Source organism: Mauremys mutica, chromosome 12 (genome assembly GCF_020497125.1).
Source record: "Mauremys mutica isolate MM-2020 ecotype Southern chromosome 12, ASM2049712v1, whole genome shotgun sequence".
NCBI classification, from domain to species: Eukaryota; Metazoa; Chordata; order Testudines; family Geoemydidae; genus Mauremys; species Mauremys mutica.
In genome coordinates, this window is record NC_059083.1 from 3,159,479 (window position 1) to 3,179,757 (window position 20,279).

The 20,279-nt window shown below is 64.5% G+C and overlaps 3 protein-coding genes across 3 annotated transcripts in view; 2 read left to right on the plus strand and 1 right to left on the minus strand.

The window, feature by feature from the left end:
• The window catches only part of LOC123345793 (endothelial zinc finger protein induced by tumor necrosis factor alpha-like), a 1,203,704-nt gene that overhangs the window by 842,575 nt on the left and 340,850 nt on the right, over positions 1-20,279 (minus strand). The window lies entirely within an intron of this gene.
• On the plus strand, positions 791-6,712 carry LOC123346437 (class II histocompatibility antigen, M alpha chain-like). The gene is made up of 5 exons (XM_044983833.1): positions 791-915; positions 2,614-2,874; positions 3,694-3,975; positions 5,982-6,110; positions 6,370-6,712. The coding sequence occupies exons 1-5, from the start codon at positions 837-839 to the stop codon at positions 6,372-6,374; spliced, it is 756 nt and encodes a 251-aa protein (XP_044839768.1). The 5' UTR covers positions 791-836; the 3' UTR covers positions 6,375-6,712.
• Positions 8,839-14,931, plus strand: LOC123346428 (HLA class II histocompatibility antigen, DM beta chain-like). The gene is made up of 6 exons (XM_044983820.1): positions 8,839-9,368; positions 10,425-10,706; positions 11,113-11,397; positions 12,499-12,615; positions 13,753-13,788; positions 13,885-14,931. The coding sequence occupies exons 1-6, from the start codon at positions 9,317-9,319 to the stop codon at positions 13,893-13,895; spliced, it is 783 nt and encodes a 260-aa protein (XP_044839755.1). The 5' UTR covers positions 8,839-9,316; the 3' UTR covers positions 13,896-14,931.

Here is a 20,279-nt window from a genome sequence, read left to right on the forward strand (position 1 = left end):
GCCGAGTTCAGCTCCTGGGGGAAACAGTGGCACCGCCGACCACATCTGCAGACCCTGGCTCTGCGCGGCCCTGGGTTTTGTTTTGGTGTGTGGACATCCCAAAGAGATCAGTTCTGGTTCAGCCAGGAGTGAATCCGGAGCAGGGCCCTGGCCTGTCTATACGGGGGCAAATCCGGAACAGGGGCTATCTGGGGTGAATCCGGAGCAGGGCCCTGGCCTGTCTATACAGGGGTGAATCCAGAACAGGGGCTATCTGAGGTGAATCCGGAGCAGGGCCCTGGCCTGTCTATACAGGGGTGAATCCGGAGCAGGGGCTATCTGGGGTGAATCTGAAGCAGGGCCCTGGCCTGTCTATACAGGGGTGAATCTGGAGCAGGGCTCTGGCCTGTGCTGTACAGGGGTGAATCCGAAGCAGGGGCTATCTGGGGTGAATCCAAAGCAGGGCCCTGGCCTGTCTATACAGGGGTGAATCCGGAACAGAAGCTATCTGGGGTGAATCTGGAGCAGGGCTCTGGCCTGTCTATACAGGGGTAAATCCGAAGCAGGAGCTATCTGAGGTGAATCCGGAGCAGGGCTGCAAACTGTCTAGACAGGAGTCAGACCAGATGCTCGCAATGGTCCCTCCTGGCCTCGACCCTCCCACGTGTCCCATCCCGGCCGCCCATCTGCGCTCCCGGGACCTCCGCTGCGGGCGTCTCCCCGGTAACAGGTGACAAGCGGTGGCGGGGCCCAGCCATTGGCCAGGAGGCGGCGGGGCGCGCGCGGATTGGCCGGCTGCCGGCCGGGGATGCCCCGGGAGCCCGGGCCGGGCCGGGAGCAGAGGCAGCCCGGCGGGGATGGAGGCGCCCGGCTGCTGGGGGCTGCTGCTGGCCCTGGGGCTGCTGCGGGGGGCGGCGGCCACCGCCGCGACAGAGGGTAGGAGCTGCCCACGGGCGTTACTGGCGGGCGGGGCCATTGCACGGCCAGTGTGTGTGTGTGTGTGTCACCGTGTGTGTGCATGCACGGGGATTGTGTGAGTGCATGCTGTGTGTGCATGCTCGGGGATTGTATGTGTGGTTGTGTGTGCATGCACGGGGATTGTGTGAGTGTGGCTGTGTGTGCACACGGGGGTTATGTGTGCATGGTCGGGGATTGTATGTGTGGTTGTGTGTGCATGCACGGGGATTGTGTGAGTGCGGCTGTGTGTGCACACGGGGGTTGTGTGTGCATGCTCGGGGATTGTATGTGTGGTTGTGTGTGTGCACAAGGGGATTGTATGTGTGGTTTCAAGTATCAGAGGGGAGCCGTGTTAGTCTGGTTCTGTAGAAGCAGCAAAGAATCCTGTGGCACCTTATAGACTAACAGACGTTTTGCAGCATGAGCTTTCGTGGGTGAATACCCACTTCTTCGGATGCAACTGAAGGGGCTGAAGAAGTGCATCTGAAGAAGTGGGTATTCACCCACGAAAGCTCATGCTGCAAAACGTCTGTTAGTCTATAAGGTGCCACAGGATTCTTTGCTGCTTCTATGTGTGGTTGTGAGTGCGGCTGTGTGTGTGCACACGGGGGTTGTGTGGGCATGGTTGGGCATTGTGTGTGTGGTTTACGAGGGGATTGTGTGCACATAAAGATTGTGTGTCTGTGGAGAAGGGGACTGTCTGTGTGTATGTACAGGGGGACTGTGTCTGAGAATGCTTGTGTGTGCACATGGGGACAGTGTGTGGGATTGTGTGTGTGCAGGTGCATGGATGTATCTCGGGGAGTGTGTGTTTTTGCATGGGGGTGAAAGTGTGTCGGGGTTGTGTTAGTGTGTGTGGAATTGGGCATGCATGGAGATTGCGTGTAAATAGGGTGTGTTACACTCTGTGTGCGTGAGAGCGAGCACTTCCCAGGGGTTAGCCAGGCCCTGCCTGAGTGTGTGTGGGAGGAAGCTATCCCTGCTCTGTCAGTGTGTGTCCATGTCCGATGTTGTGTTCATGGGTATTGCTGGGTGCATGGGGTTGCAGGGTGTGTACCCATGTAAATGGGAGTGTGGCGTGGCAGTCAATTTTGTGTGTGTGTGTGTGTGATTGTGCACACGGGAGTGCAGAGTGTGGAGGGGTTGGTTGTGTGTGATTGTGTAGGTGTGCAGTGTGGGGTCAGGGTTGGGAGGCTTGTGGTGTGTTTTGTCACTGTGCACATGCAGACTGTGTGTGTATATAGGGTATTTAATGCATGTGTGTGGCTGTGTGTACAGGGTGTGGAGTGTGGGTGTATGGGAAGAGTGTGCTTACACATGGGTTGTAATGTGTATTTGTGTGAGGGATAGCAGCATTGTGTGGTGGGGGCTGTGTGTGTCCAGGGGCTGCAGTGTGAGGGTGAACGGACTGTGTGTGCAAAGGAATGTGTGTGTTTAGGGACTGTCGTGATTCTGTGTGTGTGTGACTGTGTGCTTGCATGTAAGTGAGGACTATGTGTATAGGGTGGGTGTGCCTGTGTGCACGAGGAGTGTGTGCACAGAAAACGGGGGGCACTGTGTGCGCAGTGTGTGTGACAGTGTGTGTACAGGGGATGATGAGTGTGTGTGTGCAGGGTGTGTATGTGCCCAGCGCGTGTGTGCCCCGTTGTGACCCCGGTCGGTGTCTCTCTCCCGCAGCGCCCACGGCCCACGTCCTGTCCCGCGTGCTGTTCTGCCAGCCCGACCGCCCCTCGCTTGGCCTGGCCGACACCTTCGACGGGGACCAGCTGTTCTCGTTCGACTTCCCGGGGGCGCGCTGGGAGGCCCGGCTGCCCGACTTCCAGCCCTGGCTGGGCGCCCAGGAGAGCAAGGAGCAGATCCGCAACGACTCCAGTCTGTGCCGGCAACTGCTCTCGGTGCTCACCAACATCACCACGGGCGTGCTGCCCGAGGCCAGAGGTACCCGGCCCCTGGTCTCCCCCAGCGCCCGTGTCCCCTCCCACGGCACCCCCGGTGATCCCTGATACTGCCCTGCCCCTGCCCGAGGCCAGAGGTACCCGGCGCCCGGTCTCTCCCAGCGCCCGTGTCTCCCCCAGCACCCGCATCCCCTCCCACGGCACCCACGGCGATCACTGATACTGCCCCGCCCGAGGCCAGAGGTACCCGGCCCCTGGTGCCCGTGTCTCCCCCAGCACCCGCGTCTCCCCCCCCATGACCCCCCCAGCACCCAGCGATCCCTGATACTGCTCTGCCCCTGCCCGAGGCCCCTGGCCCCCGGTGCCCGTGTCTCCCCCAGCATCCACAGCCCCTCCCCACGGCCCCCCCCAGCGCCCAGCGATTACTGATACTGTCCTGCCCCTGCCCGAGACCAAGGTGCCCACACCCCAGGGGCGGCTCCAGACCGCGGGGGGCGCACTGTCAGTCGCCGGGAGGGCGGGCCTGCGGGAGGTCCACCGGAGCCGCGGGATGGGCGACCGGCAGAGCGCCCCCCCCCCGCCACGTGCCGCCCTGCTTGGGGTGGCGAAATGTCTAGAGCCGCCCCTGCACACCCCCTCCCCGTGGCACCCCAGTGTCTGTGCACCCAGGCCCTTCACCCCACAGCACCCCCTGCACAGGTGCCCAAGCCCCTTACGGTGGTGCCCCCTCCCTGCCCACCTCCCCCCAGCAACCCCATCCCCCCGTCCCAGCCCCCCCAGCACCGCCCCCTCCTCCTCCCCACATACCCCCAGTGCTCCAGCCCCCGCAGGCCCCCCCTTACCATCTCCCCTCTCCCCGCAGGCACCCCCATGGCCAACGTGTTCACAGCCCGGCCCCTGGAGCTGGGAAAACCCAACACCCTGATCTGCCAGGTGGGCAACCTCTTCCCGGCCTCGGTGACCGTGTCGTGGCAGCGGCTGGGGGAGCCGGTGAGCCAGGGCATCAACACCACGAGGTACTACCCCACCCAGGACCTGGGCTTCCTGCTCTTCTCCTACCTGGAGTTCACCCCGCAGGAGGGCGACGTCTACACCTGCACCATCACGCGGCCCAGGGACCGCTTCTCCACCGTGGCCTACTGGGGTGAGAGACCCCCCCGATCCACTCCCCGATCCGCCTCCTGCTGCACCCCGTTCCTCCCCCATCCTTGTATCCCTCCCCCACATCTCCCCACCTGCACCATCACGCGGCCCAGGGACCGCTTCTCCACCGTGGCCTACTGGGGTGAGAGACCCCCCGATCCGCTCCCCGATCCTCCCTGCTGCACCCCGATCCGCCCCCACCCTTGTATCCCTCCCCCACGTCTCCCCACCTGCATCATCACGCGGCCCAGGGACCGCTTCTCCACCATGGCCTACTGGGGTGAGAGACCCCCCGATCCGCTCCCCGGTCCGCCCCCTGCTGCACCCCGATCTGCCCGCTGCTGCACCCCGTTCTTCCCCCTGCACCCCGTTCCTCCCCCATCCTTCTATCCCTCCCCCACGTCTCCCCACCTGCACCATCACGCGGCCCAGGGACCGCTTCTCCACCGTGGCCTACTGGGGTGAGGGAGCCCCCGATCCACTCCCCGGTCTGCCCCCTGCACCCCGATCCTCCCCCATCCTTCTATCCCTCCCCCACAACTCCCCACCTGCACCATCACGCGGCCCAGGGACCGCTTCTCCACCGTGGCCTACTGGGGTGAGAGACCCCCCCGATCCACTCCCCGATCCGCCTCCTGCTGCACCCCGTTCCTCCCCCATCCTTGTATCCCTCCCCCACATCTCCCCACCTGCACCATCACGCGGCCCAGGGACCGCTTCTCCACCGTGGCCTACTGGGGTGAGAGACCCCCCGATCCGCTCCCCGATCCTCCCTGCTGCACCCCGATCCGCCCCCACCCTTGTATCCCTCCCCCACGTCTCCCCACCTGCATCATCACGCGGCCCAGGGACCGCTTCTCCACCATGGCCTACTGGGGTGAGAGACCCCCCGATCCGCTCCCCGGTCCGCCCCCTGCACTCCGATCCTCCCCCATCCTTCTATCCCTCCCCCATGTCTACCCCCTGCACCATCATGCGGCCCAGGGACCGCTTCTCCACCGTCGCCTACTGGGGTGAGAGACCCCCCGATCCGCTCCCCGATCCGCCCCCTGCTGCACCCCGTTCCTCCCCCTGCACCCCGTTCTTCCCCCATCCTTGTATCCCTCCCCCACATCTCCCCACCTGCACCGTCACGCAGCCTGGGGACGGCTTCTCCACCGTGGCCTACTGGGGTGAGAGACCCCCCGATCCGCTCCCCGGTCCTCCCTGCTGCACCCCGATCCGTCCCCTGCACCCCGATCCTCCCCCATCCTTGTATCCCTCCCCCACATCTCCCCACCTGCACCGTCACGCGGCCCAGGGACCGCTTCTCCACCGTGGCCTACTGGGGTGAGAGACCCCCCGATCCGCTCCCCGGTCCTCCCTGCTGCACCCCGATCCGTCCCCTGCACCCCGATCCTCCCCCATCCTTGTATCCCTCCCCCACATCTCCCCACCTGCACCGTCACGCGGCCCAGGGACCGCTTCTCCACCGTGGCCTACTGGGGTGAGTGACCCCCCGATCCACTCCCCGATCTGCCCCCTGCACCCCGATCCTCCCCCATCCTTCTATCCCTCCCCCACGTCTCCCCACCTGCACCATCACGCGGCCCAGGGACCGCTTCTCCACCGTGGCCTACTGGGGTGAGAGACCCCCCGATCCGCTCCCCGATCTGCCCCCTGCACCCCGTTCCTCCCCCATCCTTGTATCCCTCCCCCACGTCTCCCTACCTGCACCGTCACGCAGCCTGGGGACTGCTTCTCCACCATGGCCCACTGGGGTGAGAGATTTCCTCCCTGCACTTAATTCAAGCCCCCCCAAACTCGATCCCCTCCATACCCAATCCCCCTCCTCCTGACCCTGCATCTCCCCAGCTCCCCCCGCTTCTGGGATCCCTCCCTGATTCCCTGCCCTTGGCCTGTGTGCCCCACCCCTCCCGCCTCCCCCGCTGCCGGGAGCCCCCCGCAATCTCCCTGGTAGCTCTGGCCTCACCCTGTATCCCCCTCCCCCCGCCGTTGTGTCTCTAGTGCCCCAGAACCCCGTCCCCTCGGAGCTGCTGGAGAACGCGCTGTGCGGCCTGGCCATCGCCCTGGGCATCTTCTTCATGGTCACCGGGATCGTCCTCTTCCTCAAATCCCGCAGGCCCAGCCCCACAGGTACGCCAGGGCGCTGCCCCAGCTGGGGATGGGTTAGAGCAGCGGGGTCTGGGCGCCAGGGCTCCTGGGTTCCATCCCTGGCTTGGGGGTGCATCTGGTGGGTTAGAGCGGGGGGGCTGGGCGCCAGGACTCCTGGGTTCCATCCCTGGCTCTGAGGGGAAGGGGGGCGTCTGCTGGATTACAGAGGGAGGCTGGGCACCAGGACTCCTGGGTTCTATCCCTTCCATTGAATCTCCTTGTTCTGTGTTTTCACCCTCAGAGTGAACTCCGAGTGGCTGGAAACGCCCGAAGAACTGTGAGGAGACGCCCCGAACCCCTCCCCGTTCCAGCCCCCCAGCCCTTGGGAACTGTGGGAAAGGCAGTTCCTGGAACCAGCTGCAGTCAGCACGATGCTGAGACCGGACACACTCACTACACACGGGCCACGTCCGTGGGAACCTGGTGCCTCTCCTCCAGGGGTGCCACGCTCTGCCCCCTCCTGCATTGCAGCCATGCACCGTGCCTGGGGCAGACTCCCACTCCCGGGCTCTGCCAGGGGTCGCCCCACTCGGGTGTATCGGTGCCTTATCCAGCCTCCTGCTAATAAAGGTCTATTTCCTGGAGCCGTCGCGCCTCTGCCCCTCTGTATCCCCACCTCTCCCCACACCCCCATAGCCCTCCCCCCATGCCACCCCAACCCCTCCTGTCCTGCAGGGACCCCGCTGGGGCGGGGGAGCTCACACGCTGCGGCCAGTTCAGCCCTCAGGGAAGGGACAGTTACTGCCCGTGCCGGGGGCACCCGTCCCGCTAGGATCTCGGCTGAGACCCACCAAGTCCATGACACTGATCAGAACCTGTATCCCCGTTCCTCGCCGCCTGAGCCAGCCAGCCCCTGCCCTGGGGCCGGATCAGAACCAGCGCCCCCTGGAAGGGACAGGCCCCGTGTCCCATTCCTCACCCCCTGAGCCAGCCAGCCCCTGCCCTGGGGCCGGATCAGAACCAGCGTCCCCTGGAAGGGAGAGGCCCTGTATCCCATTCCTCCAGTGACCCCCAGAGGAGACAGGCCCCGTGTCCCATTCCTCGCCGCCTGAGCCAGCCAGGCCCTGCCCTGGGGCCGGATCAGAACCAGTGACCCCCAGAGGAGACAGGCCCCGTGTCCCATTCCTCACTCCCTGAGCCAGCCAGGCCCTGCCCTGGGGCCGTATCGGAACCAGCGCCCCCTGGAAGGGACAGGCCCCGTGTCCCATTCCTCCAGTGACCCCCAGAGGAGACAGGCCCCGTGTCCCATTCCTCGCCGCCTGAGCCAGCCAGGCCCTGCCCTGGGGCCGTATCGGAACCAGCGTCCCCTGGAGGGGACAGGCCCCGTGCCCCATTCCTCGCCGCCCATTCCCAAACCGGCCAGTTCCCTCCGTCTGCGTCCGAGAGGAAGTGGAAGTGTCTCAGGCCGAGCCCGGCTGGTTTCAGGTCCCCATGCAGCCGGGAGCGGATCCGGGGGCAGCTGCAGCCCAGATGCCTGTGAAGTGCCAGGCTCACTTCCCCATGCGGGGGCTGGGGGAGGGGGGGCGTTAGCTTTGCTGGGAACAGGAAGCTCTTGGCACCGGGCCGAGGGGAAGCGGCTGGTGCAGGGCGAGGAAATGGGGGGGGGTCTCAACCAGGGGCCCCCCGGGGCCTGGACCAGGTTTCAGGGGGGCTCCAAGCAGGGCCGGCGGGAGGCGCTCCGGGCCAGGGCAGAAAGCCGAAGCTCGGGGCCCCGAGTCCTGCAGCCGCAGCCGGCGCAGCTTAGCTCGGTGGGAGGCCCTGGGGGGGGGGGAGCCCGGGGACTGCCCGGCTGGCTGCCCCCTAACGCCGGCCCTGGCCCCCTAACACCGGCCCTGGCCCCCTAACACCGGCCTGGGCCTTATACGCAGAACACCAGGGGCTGTGGCACAGCTGGGCCCTGGAGTATTTATAGTGCGCGGGGGGCGGGGGGGGGGGGGCTCAGAAAGAGAAAGGCTGCGAACCCCTGGAATAGGGGAAGCAGCGCCCAGAATAGGGGAAGCAGCAGGACGGGGGATTCAGACACGCCCGGGCCAGCCCCGCCCACGGGGGAAGTGAAATCCCCAGGCTGGGAGACGTGGGGCCCATCCCCTGCTCTGGCCAGGGCAGCCGCCCCTCCCCCCAGCCGCCCCTCTGCCGGGATCCCCTCCCCAGCCCCGTCCCCTCCCCCCAGCTGCCCCTCTCCAGGATCCCCTTCCCAGTCCCCCCTTAGAGCCCCCCCCCCGCCGGGATCCCTTCCCCCCGGCTGTCCCCTCTGCTGGAATCTGCCCCTCCCCACCCCCGGCCCCTCCCCCCAGCCGCCCCTCTGCCGGGATCCCCTCCCCAGCCCCTCCTCAGGGCCCCCCCTCTGTCGGGATCCGCACCCCGCATCACTCGTCCCTTTCCCCTGCAGCAAACCCCCCCGCTGCACGCCTGGCCCCATGGCTGCTCCGTGCCTCAGTTTCCCCACCTGTAACGGGGGCGGGGGGAGGGGTGTCACAGATCCCCTGATGCCGCGGGAGGTCCGGGGAGACAAACCCACCCCGGACCGCGGGCCGCCCCGAGGCTGGCCCGGCCCCCAGGCGCGGCGGGACATCTCCCGGTCGGGCTCCCGGCCCGGCCGCCTCCACCCAGCGACTGGTGATGCCGGCAGCGGAGCCGGCTGCCATTGGCCAGGGCCGGACGGGGGGGGTCAGGACAGCGGGACCTGCCTGCGGGGTCCGGAGCCGAGATCCAGAGAGACCCCCCCAGACCCAGGGATCCAGGGAGAGATCTGCCCCCCCCGATCCAGGGGTCCCAGGAGAGATCTGCCCCCCCAGATCCAGGGAGAGATCTGCCCCCCCCCAGACCCAGGGAGAGAGCTGCCCCCCCCAGACCCAGGAGAGATCTCCTGCAACAGAGCCCCGGATCCCCACCAAGCCCCGGATCCAGTGGGATCACCCCAAAGCAGCTGGGATCCAGCAGCAGAAAAGCCCGACGCCAGGATCCAGAGAGATCTTCTCCCGGCGCCCCTGGGATCCAGTGATCTCCCCCCGCAGAGCCGGGAGAAGGGCGGGTGGGATCCTCAGAGATCCCCCAGCCAGAGATCCCAGGGTGCGCCCGCAGCAGAGCCAGGGAGCTGGAAACTTGCTTCAAGGAGCAGAGGCCCGAGAGCCCCGCGCCGAGCCGGGGACCCCGACAGACCTGCCCTGGCCTGGGACCGAGGGGCCGCCATGACGCTGGTGCTGTGGCTGCTGTCCATGGCTCTGGGCCACCACGGAGCAGGTGAGGGCACCCGTGGGTGCCACAGGCCTGGGGGGAGCTTGGGGTCCCTGCCCCCTAGAATCCTCTCCGGGGATCCCCGCTTCAGGGACCAGCCTAGCGAGCGTCCGACCACCTCTTCCCCAGAGCTGTGCCCCGGGATCAGGACTCTTGCTGGAGATGTCAGGATAGGGCTTAAACCCCATGTCTAACCTTAGGGGACAGTGCCTGTGTATGGATGGGGGTATAACCCCAGTCTGTACCCCTGGGGGCTGTGTCTGTGTGTGGATGGGGGTCTAACCCCACTCTGTACCCCTGGGGGCTGTGTCTGTGTGGGGGGGGGTCTAACCCCAGTCTGTACTCCTGGGGACTGTCTGTGTGTGGATGGGGGTCTAACCCTAGTCTGTACCACTGGGGGCTGTGTCTGTGTGTGTGTGTGGATGGGGGTATAACCCCAGTCTGTACCCCTGGGGACTGTGTCGGTGTGGATGGGGGTATAACCCCAGTCTGTACTCCTAGGGGCTGTGTCTATGTGGGGGGAGTATAACCCCAGTCTGTACCCCTGGGGACTGTCTGTCTGTCTGTGTGTGGATGGGGGTATAACCCCAGTCTGTACCCCTAGGGGCTGTGTCTGTGTGTGTGTGGGGGGTCTAACCCCAGTCTGTACTCCTAGGGACTGTCTGTGTGTGGATGGGGGTATAACCCCAGTCTGTACCCCTGGGGGCTGTGTCTGTGTGTGGATGGGGGTATAACCCCAGTCTGTACCCCTGGGGGCTGTGTGTGTCTGTAGGGGGTGGTTAAGCCCTGTCGTTCCCAGCGCACACACCCACAGTAGGGCACTACAGCCACAGAGCAACCATCTGAATGGGGTTTAAACCCCCCATCCCCTGGTCTACACCCCGGGGACACGGCCTAGTGTGGAACCGGTCCCGCTCTGTCCCCATCACCTCCCTGATTCCCATGGCCCCAATGTCCTGCCCTCCCTGCCCCATCCCCTCCCTCACCCCACTCCCGACCCCCATTGTCCTGCCCCCCCCAACCCCTGCCCCGAACCCGCTCCTGATGGCGTCATCCCCGCAGGCGGGTTCCTGATGCACCTGGCCAGCGAGTGCCCCCTGGCAGCCGACGGCTCCGTGCTCCGGTTCGACTTCGCCTTCGTCTTCAACAAGAACCCGCTGGTGTGTTACAATGAGCAGGACCGGCTCTTCGAGGCCTGCGACATGGGCCTGCTCAGAGACATGGCCGTGGACATCGCCGCCGCCATGAACACGGACCCCGGCTTGCGCCAGCGCGTGGCAGGGGGGCGCCAGGCCTGCCAGAGCCAGAGCCAGCACCTCTGGAGCCGCACGGGGCAAAGGAGGAGTGAGTGGGGGGCGCAGGGCACCGAGCGGGGTGGGGAGGGGCTGCGGGGCCCCTGGCGCCGAGGCGGGGTGGGGGAGGGGCTGCGGGGCACCGAGCGGGGTGGGGGAAGGGCTGCGGGGCACCGAGCGGGGTGGGGGAGGGGCTGCGGGGCCCCTGGCACCGAGGCGGGGTGGGGGAGGGGCCCCAGTGCTGAGCCGGGGTGGGAGAGGGGCTGTGGGGCACTGAGTGGGGTGGGGGAGGGGCTGCGGGGCCCCCTGGCGCCGAGGCGGGTGGGGGAGGGGCTGCAGGGCCCCTGGCACAGAGGTGGGGGATACTGGGCTGGGGGCCCGTGGGTCTGACCCCGGTGTGTGGTGGGGGCGGTGGGGGTACCAGGAGCTGGTCCATACAGTGACCCCACCCCCAACAGCGCCCCCTAGTGTCCGCATCGTCTCCACGGCCCTGTCGAACCCCGCGGGATCCGTGCGCCTCACCTGCCACGTCTGGGGCTTCTACCCGGCGGAGGTGGGGGTCACCTGGCTGCGGAACGGGAGCCCCGTGGAGCCCAGCGAGGACGGCCTGAGCCCGGCGCTGGCCAACGGCGACTGGACCTACCAGACCCACGTCAGCCTGCTCACCACCCCCAAGCCCGGGGACACCTACACCTGCCACGTGCAGCACGTCAGCCTGGCAGAGCCCCACCAGGAGGAGTGGGGTGAGCCCGGGCAGGGTGGGGTACGGGCTTGGGGGGCAGGGGCAGAGGGTGGGGGGATGAGAGTGCTGGGTGGTTGGGGTTGATGGGGGCAGCAGGAGAGGGGTGCAGGACAGGGGAATGGGGTGCTGGGGGGCAGGGCAGGGCATGGAGTGGGGGGAAGGGGGTTCAGGGGCAGAGGTACAGGGTGGGGGGAGGATGTGCTGGGGGTTGGGGGGAAGCAGGAGTGGGGTGTATGGTAGGGGAATGGGGTGCTGGGGGCAGGAGTATGGGGTTGGGGAAGCTCATGCTGGGGACTCAGGGGGCAGTAGGAGTGGAGTGCAGGGCAGGGGAATGGGGTGCTGGGGTGCAGTAGGAGTGGGGTGCAGGGCAGGGGAATGGGGTTCAGGGGGCAGTAGGAGTGGGGTTCAGAGCAGGGGAATGGGGTTCAGGGGCAGTAGGAGTGGGGTGCAGGGCAGGGGAATGGGGTTCAGGGGCAGTAGGAGTGGGGTGCGGGGGAGGGGAATGGGGTTCAGGGGGAAGTAGGAGTGGGGTTCAGAGCAGGGGAATGGGGTGCTGGGGGCAGTAGGAGTGGGGTTCAGGGCAGGGGAATGGGGTGCTGGGGGCAGTAGGAGTTGGGTGCAGGGCAGCGGAATGGGGTGCTGGGGGCAGTAGGAGTGGGGTGCAGGGCAGTAGGAGTGGGGTGCAGGGCAGGGGAATGGGGTGCTGGGGGCAGTAGGAGTGGAGTGCAGGGCAGGGGAATGGGGTGCTGGGGGCAGGAGGAGTGGGGTGCAGGGCAGCGGAATGGGGTGCTGGGGGCAGTAGGAGTGGGGTGCAGGGCAGCGGAATGGGGTGCTGGGGGCAGTAGGAGTGGGGTGCAGGGCAGGGGAATGGGGTGCTGGGGGCAGTAGGAGTGGGGTGCAGGGCAGGGGAATGGGGTGCTGGGGGGCAGTAGGAGTGGGGTGCAGGGCAGCGGAATGGGGCAGGGAGCGGGGAAAGAGACACAGGGTGAAGGGGATCTGGGGGTTGGGGGATCTGGGAAGGACTCCGGCTGGGGGTGCAGGGGTGCTGTGGGGGGCTCCCCAGTCTACCCCCCATTAACCCCTCCCCCGCTGTCCCGCCCAGGGCCCGGCCTGTCCCCGGGGCTGACGGTGAAGGTCAGCGTGGCTGTCGTGGTGCTGATCCTGGGCCTCATCTTCCTGGGCACCGGCCTGGTGTTCTGGTGGAGGGCGCCCGCCCCGGGTAAGGAGTGGGGGGCTGGGGCATGTGTCCCCCCCGCCTGGGGTCCTGAGCCCCCAACCCAATTCCCAACGGGGCGGGGGGGGTCCCCGGGGTCCCTGCAAGAGAGTGAGGGGCACTTCCCGGGGGCTGGGGATTGATTGATTGTGTGTGTGTGTGTATCCCATTGCCCCTTGCTAGTGAGTGTGTGTGTGTCCCACTGCCCCCTGCTGGGTGTGTGTGTGTGTCCCGCTGCCCCCTGCTGGCGTGTGTGTGTGTCCCGCTGCCCCCTGCTGGGTGTGTGTGTGTGTGTCCCGCTGCCCCTTGCTAGTGAGTGTGTGTGTGTCCCGCTGCCCCCTGCTGTGTGTGTGTGTGTGTGTGTGTGTGTGTGTGTGTGTCCCCACTGCCCCCTGCTGGGTGTGTGTGTGTGTCCCGCTGCCCCCTGCTCTGTGTGTGTGTGTGTCCCGCTGCCCCCTGCTGGGTGTGTGTGTGTGTATCCCATTGCCCCTTGCTAGTGAGTGTGTGTGTGTCCCACTGCCCCCTGCTGGGTGTGTGTGTGTGTCCCCTGCTGCCCCCTGCTGGTGAGTGTGTGTGTCTCCCACTGCCCCCTGCTGGGTGTGTGTGTGTTTGTGTGTGTGTGTGTGTCCCACTGCCCCCTGCTGGGTGTGTGTGTGTGTTTGTGTGTGTGTGTGTGTATCCCACTGCCCCCTGCTGGGTGTGTGTGTGTGTGTGTATCCCACTGCCCCTTGCTGTGTGTGTGTGTGTGTCCCGCTGCCCCTGCTGGGTGTGGGTGTGTGTGTGTGTCCCGCTGCCCCTGCTGGGTGTGGGTGTGTGTGGGTGTGTGTCCCGCTGCCCCCTGCTGGTGAGTGTGTGTGTGTCCCACTGCCCCCTACTGTGTGTGTGTGTGTGTGCGCATCCCATTGCCCCTTGCTGGTGAGTGTGTGTGTGTCCCGCTGCCCCTTGCTAGTGAGAGAGAGAGAGAGAGTGTGTGTGTGTGTGCATCCCATTGCCCCTTGCTGGTGAGTGTGTGTGTGTCCCGCTGCCCCCTGCTGGGTGTGTGTGTGTATTTGTGTGTGTGTGTGTCCCGCTGGCGGGGGCGGAGCATGTGCGGGAAGGGGGCAGGATCACCTCAGACTAACTCTGTTTCCTTCCCCCTTCCAGGTTATTCTCCCCTCGCAGGGCACAACTACACTGGAGGTAACTATGCTGCCCCCCCCCCCCCCCGTCTCCGTCTGCCCCCCCCCCCACCTGTCCCGGTTCATTCACGCCTCTCTCGCTGTGTTTACCCTGCAGGCAGCACCTAACGCCCGTGGGCACCCAGACCCCTGGCTCCAGTCCCCCCACCCCAGTGGAGGATCCCGGCTCGTCCTGTCTGTCGCCCCCTAGGTTAGCCACCCCTCCCCACGGAGTTGGGATCCGTGGGACCGAGACGGGACATGTCTCCGTGCCAGCCGGGCACCGCAGCGAGAACGGCTCAGACCAGATCCCCCATGGAGCCTGTACGGACCAGCACCTCCTGCACCCCTCCCCCCACTGTGGCTGTATATACTGGGGCCTATACATGGCTATAGAGCCCTCCCCTTCCCAACTCCAAGTGCCTGAGGCAAGTAGGATAAAATAACGAGATAATGACCTGATTGCTGGCCTCAAGCCCCAGATTAGAGCCAGCTACCCTATATAGACCAGCAGGCCAATACAGAGATATAATGACCTGAATACAGATCCCCTACACACCCCCATCCTCAACTTCTCCCCAACTCAGCGCCCCAGAGCCCATACAGACCACACTTGTATACTGGGGCTATAGATGGAGATAGGGACCAGCCCCTGCCACCCCTCCAGACAGAGCCCCTGAGCCCACAAGGACTGTCCCCCATGCACCCCGCTGTGTATAGCAGGGCCCATAAAGGGCTACAGGAACCCCAGTAATAGACCCCATCCCCACAGACTTGGAGCCCTCTGCCCTGTACAGCTCAGCGGGGCAATACAGGGATATAATGACCTGATCAGACCCCTAGCCTCTCCCCAGCCCCACAGATCCCTCAGCACTGGGGGATGCACCCCCATGGTACAATTCCAGCCCCGGTACAATTCCACTTCCCCCACCAGGGGTCACCCTAGACCAGGGCTCCCTCCAGGGTCATCATAAGATTCCCCATCACTCACCCAGCCGCCCCGGCACCCTCACCCCCCCGCCTGGCACTATTCACACTGGGGTGGGGCGGGGGCAGGGCTCTAGGGAGCGGGTTCCCGATTCGGGTGCTGACCGCTTGCGGTGTGTACGGAGAGGGTGGCTGCTGTAATCTCCCCCTCCCCCCATTAAAGATCCTCTCTGGTGCAGCAGGGAATGCTCTGTGGATGGTGCCCATGGCCTCAGCCATGGGGGGAAGGGAGGGGGCATGGGATTTGGACAGAGGGATAGGAATGTAGCACTGGTTCCTCCCCCCACCCAGATATCGAACCCAGGAGTCCTGGCTCTCAGCCCCACCCCCGCTCTAACCCACTAGCCCTCACTGCCCTCCCAGAACTGGGATAGAAACCAATGTTCCCTCTAATGTTTGACAGGCAAATTTCTTCTGTGCAAATTTTTGTGCTTCTATGCACAGTGTTTTCCTGTGTGCATGGGATTTAGGATCTGTGTGCACACGCGCACACACGCACAGCTTAGAGGGAACAGTGGATAGAACCCAGGAGTCCTGGCTCCCAGCTCCCCGCGCTCTAACCACCAGCCCCCACTCCCCTCCCAGAGCTGGGACAGAACCCAGGAGTCCTGGCTCCCAGCCCCCCATTCTAACCAGCCCCCACTGCCCTTCCAGAGCTGGGAGAGAACCCAGGAGTCCTGGCTCCCAGCGCCCATCCCCCGCTCTAACCCACCAGCCCCCACTGCCCTTCCAGAGCTGGGAGAGAACCCAGGAGTCCTGGCTCCCAGCCCCCACTCCCCTCCCAGAGCCGTTTCCCTCTCCAGGGTCTCGTACGGCTCGTGTGTTTGCAGCCCATCCTGTCCCTGTCCCGGCTCCTGGTGGCTGGGACACAGAGGCTGCTGGGCCAGTCCAGAGGTGGGTCTGTTAATGCCCAGGGTAGTGACTCTGCTGGTTCGATCCTGCTCCGGGCCGGTGACCCGCCTGGTGCCGTGACCAGGGCTGTTGGCGTTTCCCCTCGGAGGGGGCCCTGCAGCGAGTTCACTGCGATAATGCAGGACGCCACGGAGCGTTAATGCCCAGCAGCTTTATCTGACACAACCCCGGGCGACCCGCCCCCCCCCCACAGGAGGGGCTTTGTCCAGGGACACCTTCCCTCCGCGCAGGTGTGATTACAGGAGTGGGACTCCTGCACCCTGACTGCACCCCGTCCTGCCAACACAGGCATCCTCCAGAAACAACAATCCCCAGCGCTGCCCCCAGAGATCGCCGTGCACGCTGCAAAAGAGGGCAGGCTCGGCACCCAGTCAAACAGGTGGGGAAACTGAGGCACAGGGAGGAGATGCGAGTGGCCCAACTTGACCCAGCTGGCCGAGCTGGGAATAGCACTCGGAGCTCCTGAGTGTCAGCCCAGTGCCTTACCCAGTGCCACTGACACTGGGACTTACCCGGTGCCAGCCGGGGCAGGGCGTGGGCAGAGAGCCCATCGAGCGTCATGCTAGGCATCCCCATGCTCCAGGGCGGGAGTCGGTGACTGACTGATGGGGGGGTGCCCCCTGGGGACGGGTCAGCCCATAGCTGCCCTGGCCAGGGCTACTGGGGCACGGCCTGTCTGTTCTGTGTCCATCCAGTGCCTGACACGCTGGAGGCCTGAGCCGCTGGGGCTGCCGGGCACTACTGTAATACACCTAATATATAATGTACAGCACCTGGCACACTCGGGGCCTGGGCTGTGGCTCCCAGGCACTACCGTAATACACCTAATATATAACGTACAGCACCTGACACACTGGGGGTCTGGGCTGTGGCTGGAGCTCGTCTATGCTCCCATAATACCATTATTTAGTAATAGTGCCTCTGCTGCTCGTGCGGCTGGTGCTGGCTGCTGCGGCGCCCAGAGACTGGGCTAGATGGCCCCCTTGGGCCAAGGCCCTCCCTTGGGGCCTGTAGTCCCTGACTGTTTAGGCTCTCCCCGTCTCAGGTGACGCCGGTGGGAATAGGGCAGCGCTCTGACCCTCTTCTCCACAACGAGCTCCGGCCAGCAGAGGCGTCTGCCCCACAGGGTAACCTCCGCCAGCAGAGCACGGGGGCCCTGTCCCCCCACTGTCATAAACATGCCGCTACGGGTAGCATCAAATCCCTCCTTTGCCCGTAAGGGGTTAAGCCGCTCAACTAACCTGGCTGGCACCTGACCAAAGGGACCAACAAGGGGAGAAGATACTTTCAAATCTGGGGTGGGGTGGGGGAGGGGAGAGAGAGACCAAGCAGGTAACCCAGCTCCTGCTGAAATGATACAGCTACAATTACAGCTATTGTAAGTAACAGCAAGGAAATGCGTTAGATTATCTTGTGTTTTAGCTTGTGAATTTTCCCTGTGCTAAGAGGTAGTTTTAACCCTGTTTTTGTAACTGTGAAGCTGAGTCCAGAGGGGGAATGCTCTGGGTTCTGAATCTTATTACCCTGTAAAGTTACCTTCCATCCTGATTTTACAGAGGCGCTTCTTTTACGTTTTTCTTTATAATAAAGTTCTTCTTTTAAGAACCGGGTTGATCTTAGTGTCCTAAAAACCCAAGGGTCTGGTCTGCGCTCGTTTGGTTAACCTGTTTGGTTGGTACATTATTCTCAAGCCTCCCAGGCAAGGGGGTGAAGGGCTTGGGGGGATATTTTGGGGAAACAGGAACTACACATGGTCCTTTTCCTGAATCTTTGTCTAACTCACTTGGTGGTGGTCCAAGGACAAGGTGGAGTTTGTGCCTTGCGGAAGTTTTTAACCTAAGGTGGTAGAATATAAGCTTAGGGTTTTTTTCATGGGGGTCCCCACGCCTGTACCCCAGAGTTCAGAGTGGGGAGGGAACCCTGTCCCCCACACTGCCCTGGGACACACACAGCTCCGGGTGGGGGGGGAGAATCCTGTCACCCCCTGTCTGTGCCTGGCCTGACGAGCGCAGGGCTCAGACCCACGCTGGGCGAGGGACAGGCTGCAGCAGGGCCCCTCTCTCTGCCTACGGACAAAGCCCCGTGTCCAGTGACAGGCTGCAGCATCGGTACCAGCAGCAGCTGCCTGCTCAGCGACAGATCCCCCCGGGACATGGCTCCCGACACCGTCATCAGAGTCGTGACAGTCACAGCCCTGAGCGATACCGGGCGGATCCCACCTGCCCAGCCCCCGGCCGTCGCAGGGGCCTTGGTCCCTTCTGATCTCTGCCTGGCACGTTTAGTCTCCTGAGGACTGAAAGGCTTCGGGCTACCCCACGCTACTGGGCTCGCAGCAGGGTAACTGGCCTGCGATTGCCAGGAGTCAGAGATGAGCTAAAGGTCCCTTCTGGCCTTAAAGGCGCTGGATCGAAGAGACGCCTCCCTCCCGGCCCTCAGACAGCCGCGCTCCACGGGAACCATGCAGCTGTCGCCCAGCAGGGGGAGTCCTGGACCCTTCCCATGGGCTGGACACGGACTGTGGAACTCCCCGCCACATGAAATGAGAATGAGCACTAACCTCACTGCATTCACACCCCTCCTCCTCGCCTGGCTTCTCTGGGGACAGCCCCTCGCTTTCACACTTGTACGGCTGTCCAGACCAAAGCCAAGCTTCTTATGCTCCTGGGAGGTGCCCGGATACCACGGGGATGGACACAGAAGAATCTAGCAGGGCCGCCCAGAGGATTCAGGGGGCCTGGGGCAAAGCAATTTTGGGGACCCCTTCCATTAAAAAAAGTTGTAATACTATAGAAATACTGGATTCTCGTGGGCAGTGGCATAGCCAGGTTCTAACATCAGGGGGAGCAAACACATTAAAAAAGGCGCCACCCAACCTATCAAATTACTTCCACTCCCTCCCACTTCTTGCCCCCTCAGAACCCCCAACACCCCCCCCTGCTCCTTGTCCCCTGACTGACCCCTCCTGGGTCCCCTGTCCCTAACTGCCCCCCCCAGAACCTTACCTGTCCCGACTGCCCCAACCCTTATCCACACCCCTGCCCCCAGACAGACCGCCAGGACTCCCACACCTATCCAACCCCTCCCCGCCCCCTGACAGGACCCCCAATATACACCAAGACACACCCCGTAATGCAAAGTGTGTGGGGGGGGGCACGAGGGACCAGGCACCGCTCCTGCCATTGAGGGTACATGGGGAGCTGCTTCTGCCCTAGCACCTGGCTCTAGTGTGTAGCCAGAAGCCCTTGCGAGCAGGCCGAGGGATCCTGCTAGCAAAGGGAGCGTTTGATTTTAGAGTCTGATCCAAACAGACCCAGCAGAGAACGCAACAATAGCCCGGCCTCTGCCATCCCAGCACAGGGCCCATAAACAAAGGGAGGCAGAGACGTGCTGGATACAGTGCATGGGGTGGAGAAGGAGCACAGACCAGGGACGGGGCATGGAGAAAAACCACAGAGCCGGAGAGGAGAAAGTGAGGCAGGAGGAGAAGCCAGGAGGCTGGGTCTCTGGAGGGAAGGCCAGGGGGAGGGGCGTTCGGCTACAGCATATTAATAAGACCCTTGCAAACACAAGGGAAGGGATTGCAGAGGACAAGCTGGGCTACTCACTCAATCTCCCCTGTGGGGCCCTGTGGCACTGGGTAGCAGGGCCCAGGAAATGAAAATCTCTTAACCACACAGAATTGTTAACTGCTCCCAAATCCTTTTGTGCCACGGCTGCCAGCTTAGGAGAGTTTAAGCTGTGAGATGCGTGGATTTCCTCAAGAAATAGCTCCTGTGCGGTGCCTCGAGCAGGTTTGCAGTGTGTGACCCAGACGAAAAGCCCAGCAGAGACAGCTTGCAACTGTCCCAGCTCTTTCAGCAGCCGTGGGGGGCTTTAAATCACTCAGGCTGCATCTTCCAACTAAACTGCATTAATGACACAGCTCAGGCAAGCGGGCGGGGGCCGGGCAGGCTGCCCGGGCCAGCTGAGAGCACTTCCCGCTAACGGCTGCTTGTCTAGGCTTGTGTCTTGCTATTGGAGAGACCCAGACCCAGACTCCCTCCCATCTAACCCCTCCCCCCCCACTGCCCCAGCCCCAGCCCCAGCCCCAGCCCCAGCCCCTCTCCTCACCCGACCATCCACCCCCGCTCCCTGACTGCCCCCCCGGACCTCCCCTCCCCCACGCAGCTCCAGCCACAGCTGCCTCTGGAGCCCGAGTTAAACAGGTGCCAGCCCACAGCCCCTCCCGCGCAGCCTGCTGAGGGGGCGGGGTCTGGCTGCTGGAGGCCCAATGGGAGCGGCTCAATCAGGCCCCGGCAGCCAATCAGCAGTGCCGCCCTCTGCATGGGGGGGATTCCGGACCTTTCTACCTGCTTACAAATTCCCGCTAAGGCCACTTGGGGGGAATGTGGACGGGGGGAGCGGCGGCCCCCCCTGGTTCCCCCCCGCTGCGCTCCTGCTGTGGGGGCCCCTGCAAGGCCTGGGGCAAACTGCCCCACTTGCCCCCCCCCCCCCCCCCGCCCACGGGCGGCCCTGTGTAACGGGCAGGAGATACAGGCCCAGCCGCTGGCTAGTCCAGCTTGTGCCAGCGCCTCCCTGCCCACGGCGCCCCCCCCCCGCCGAACGAGGGGGAGC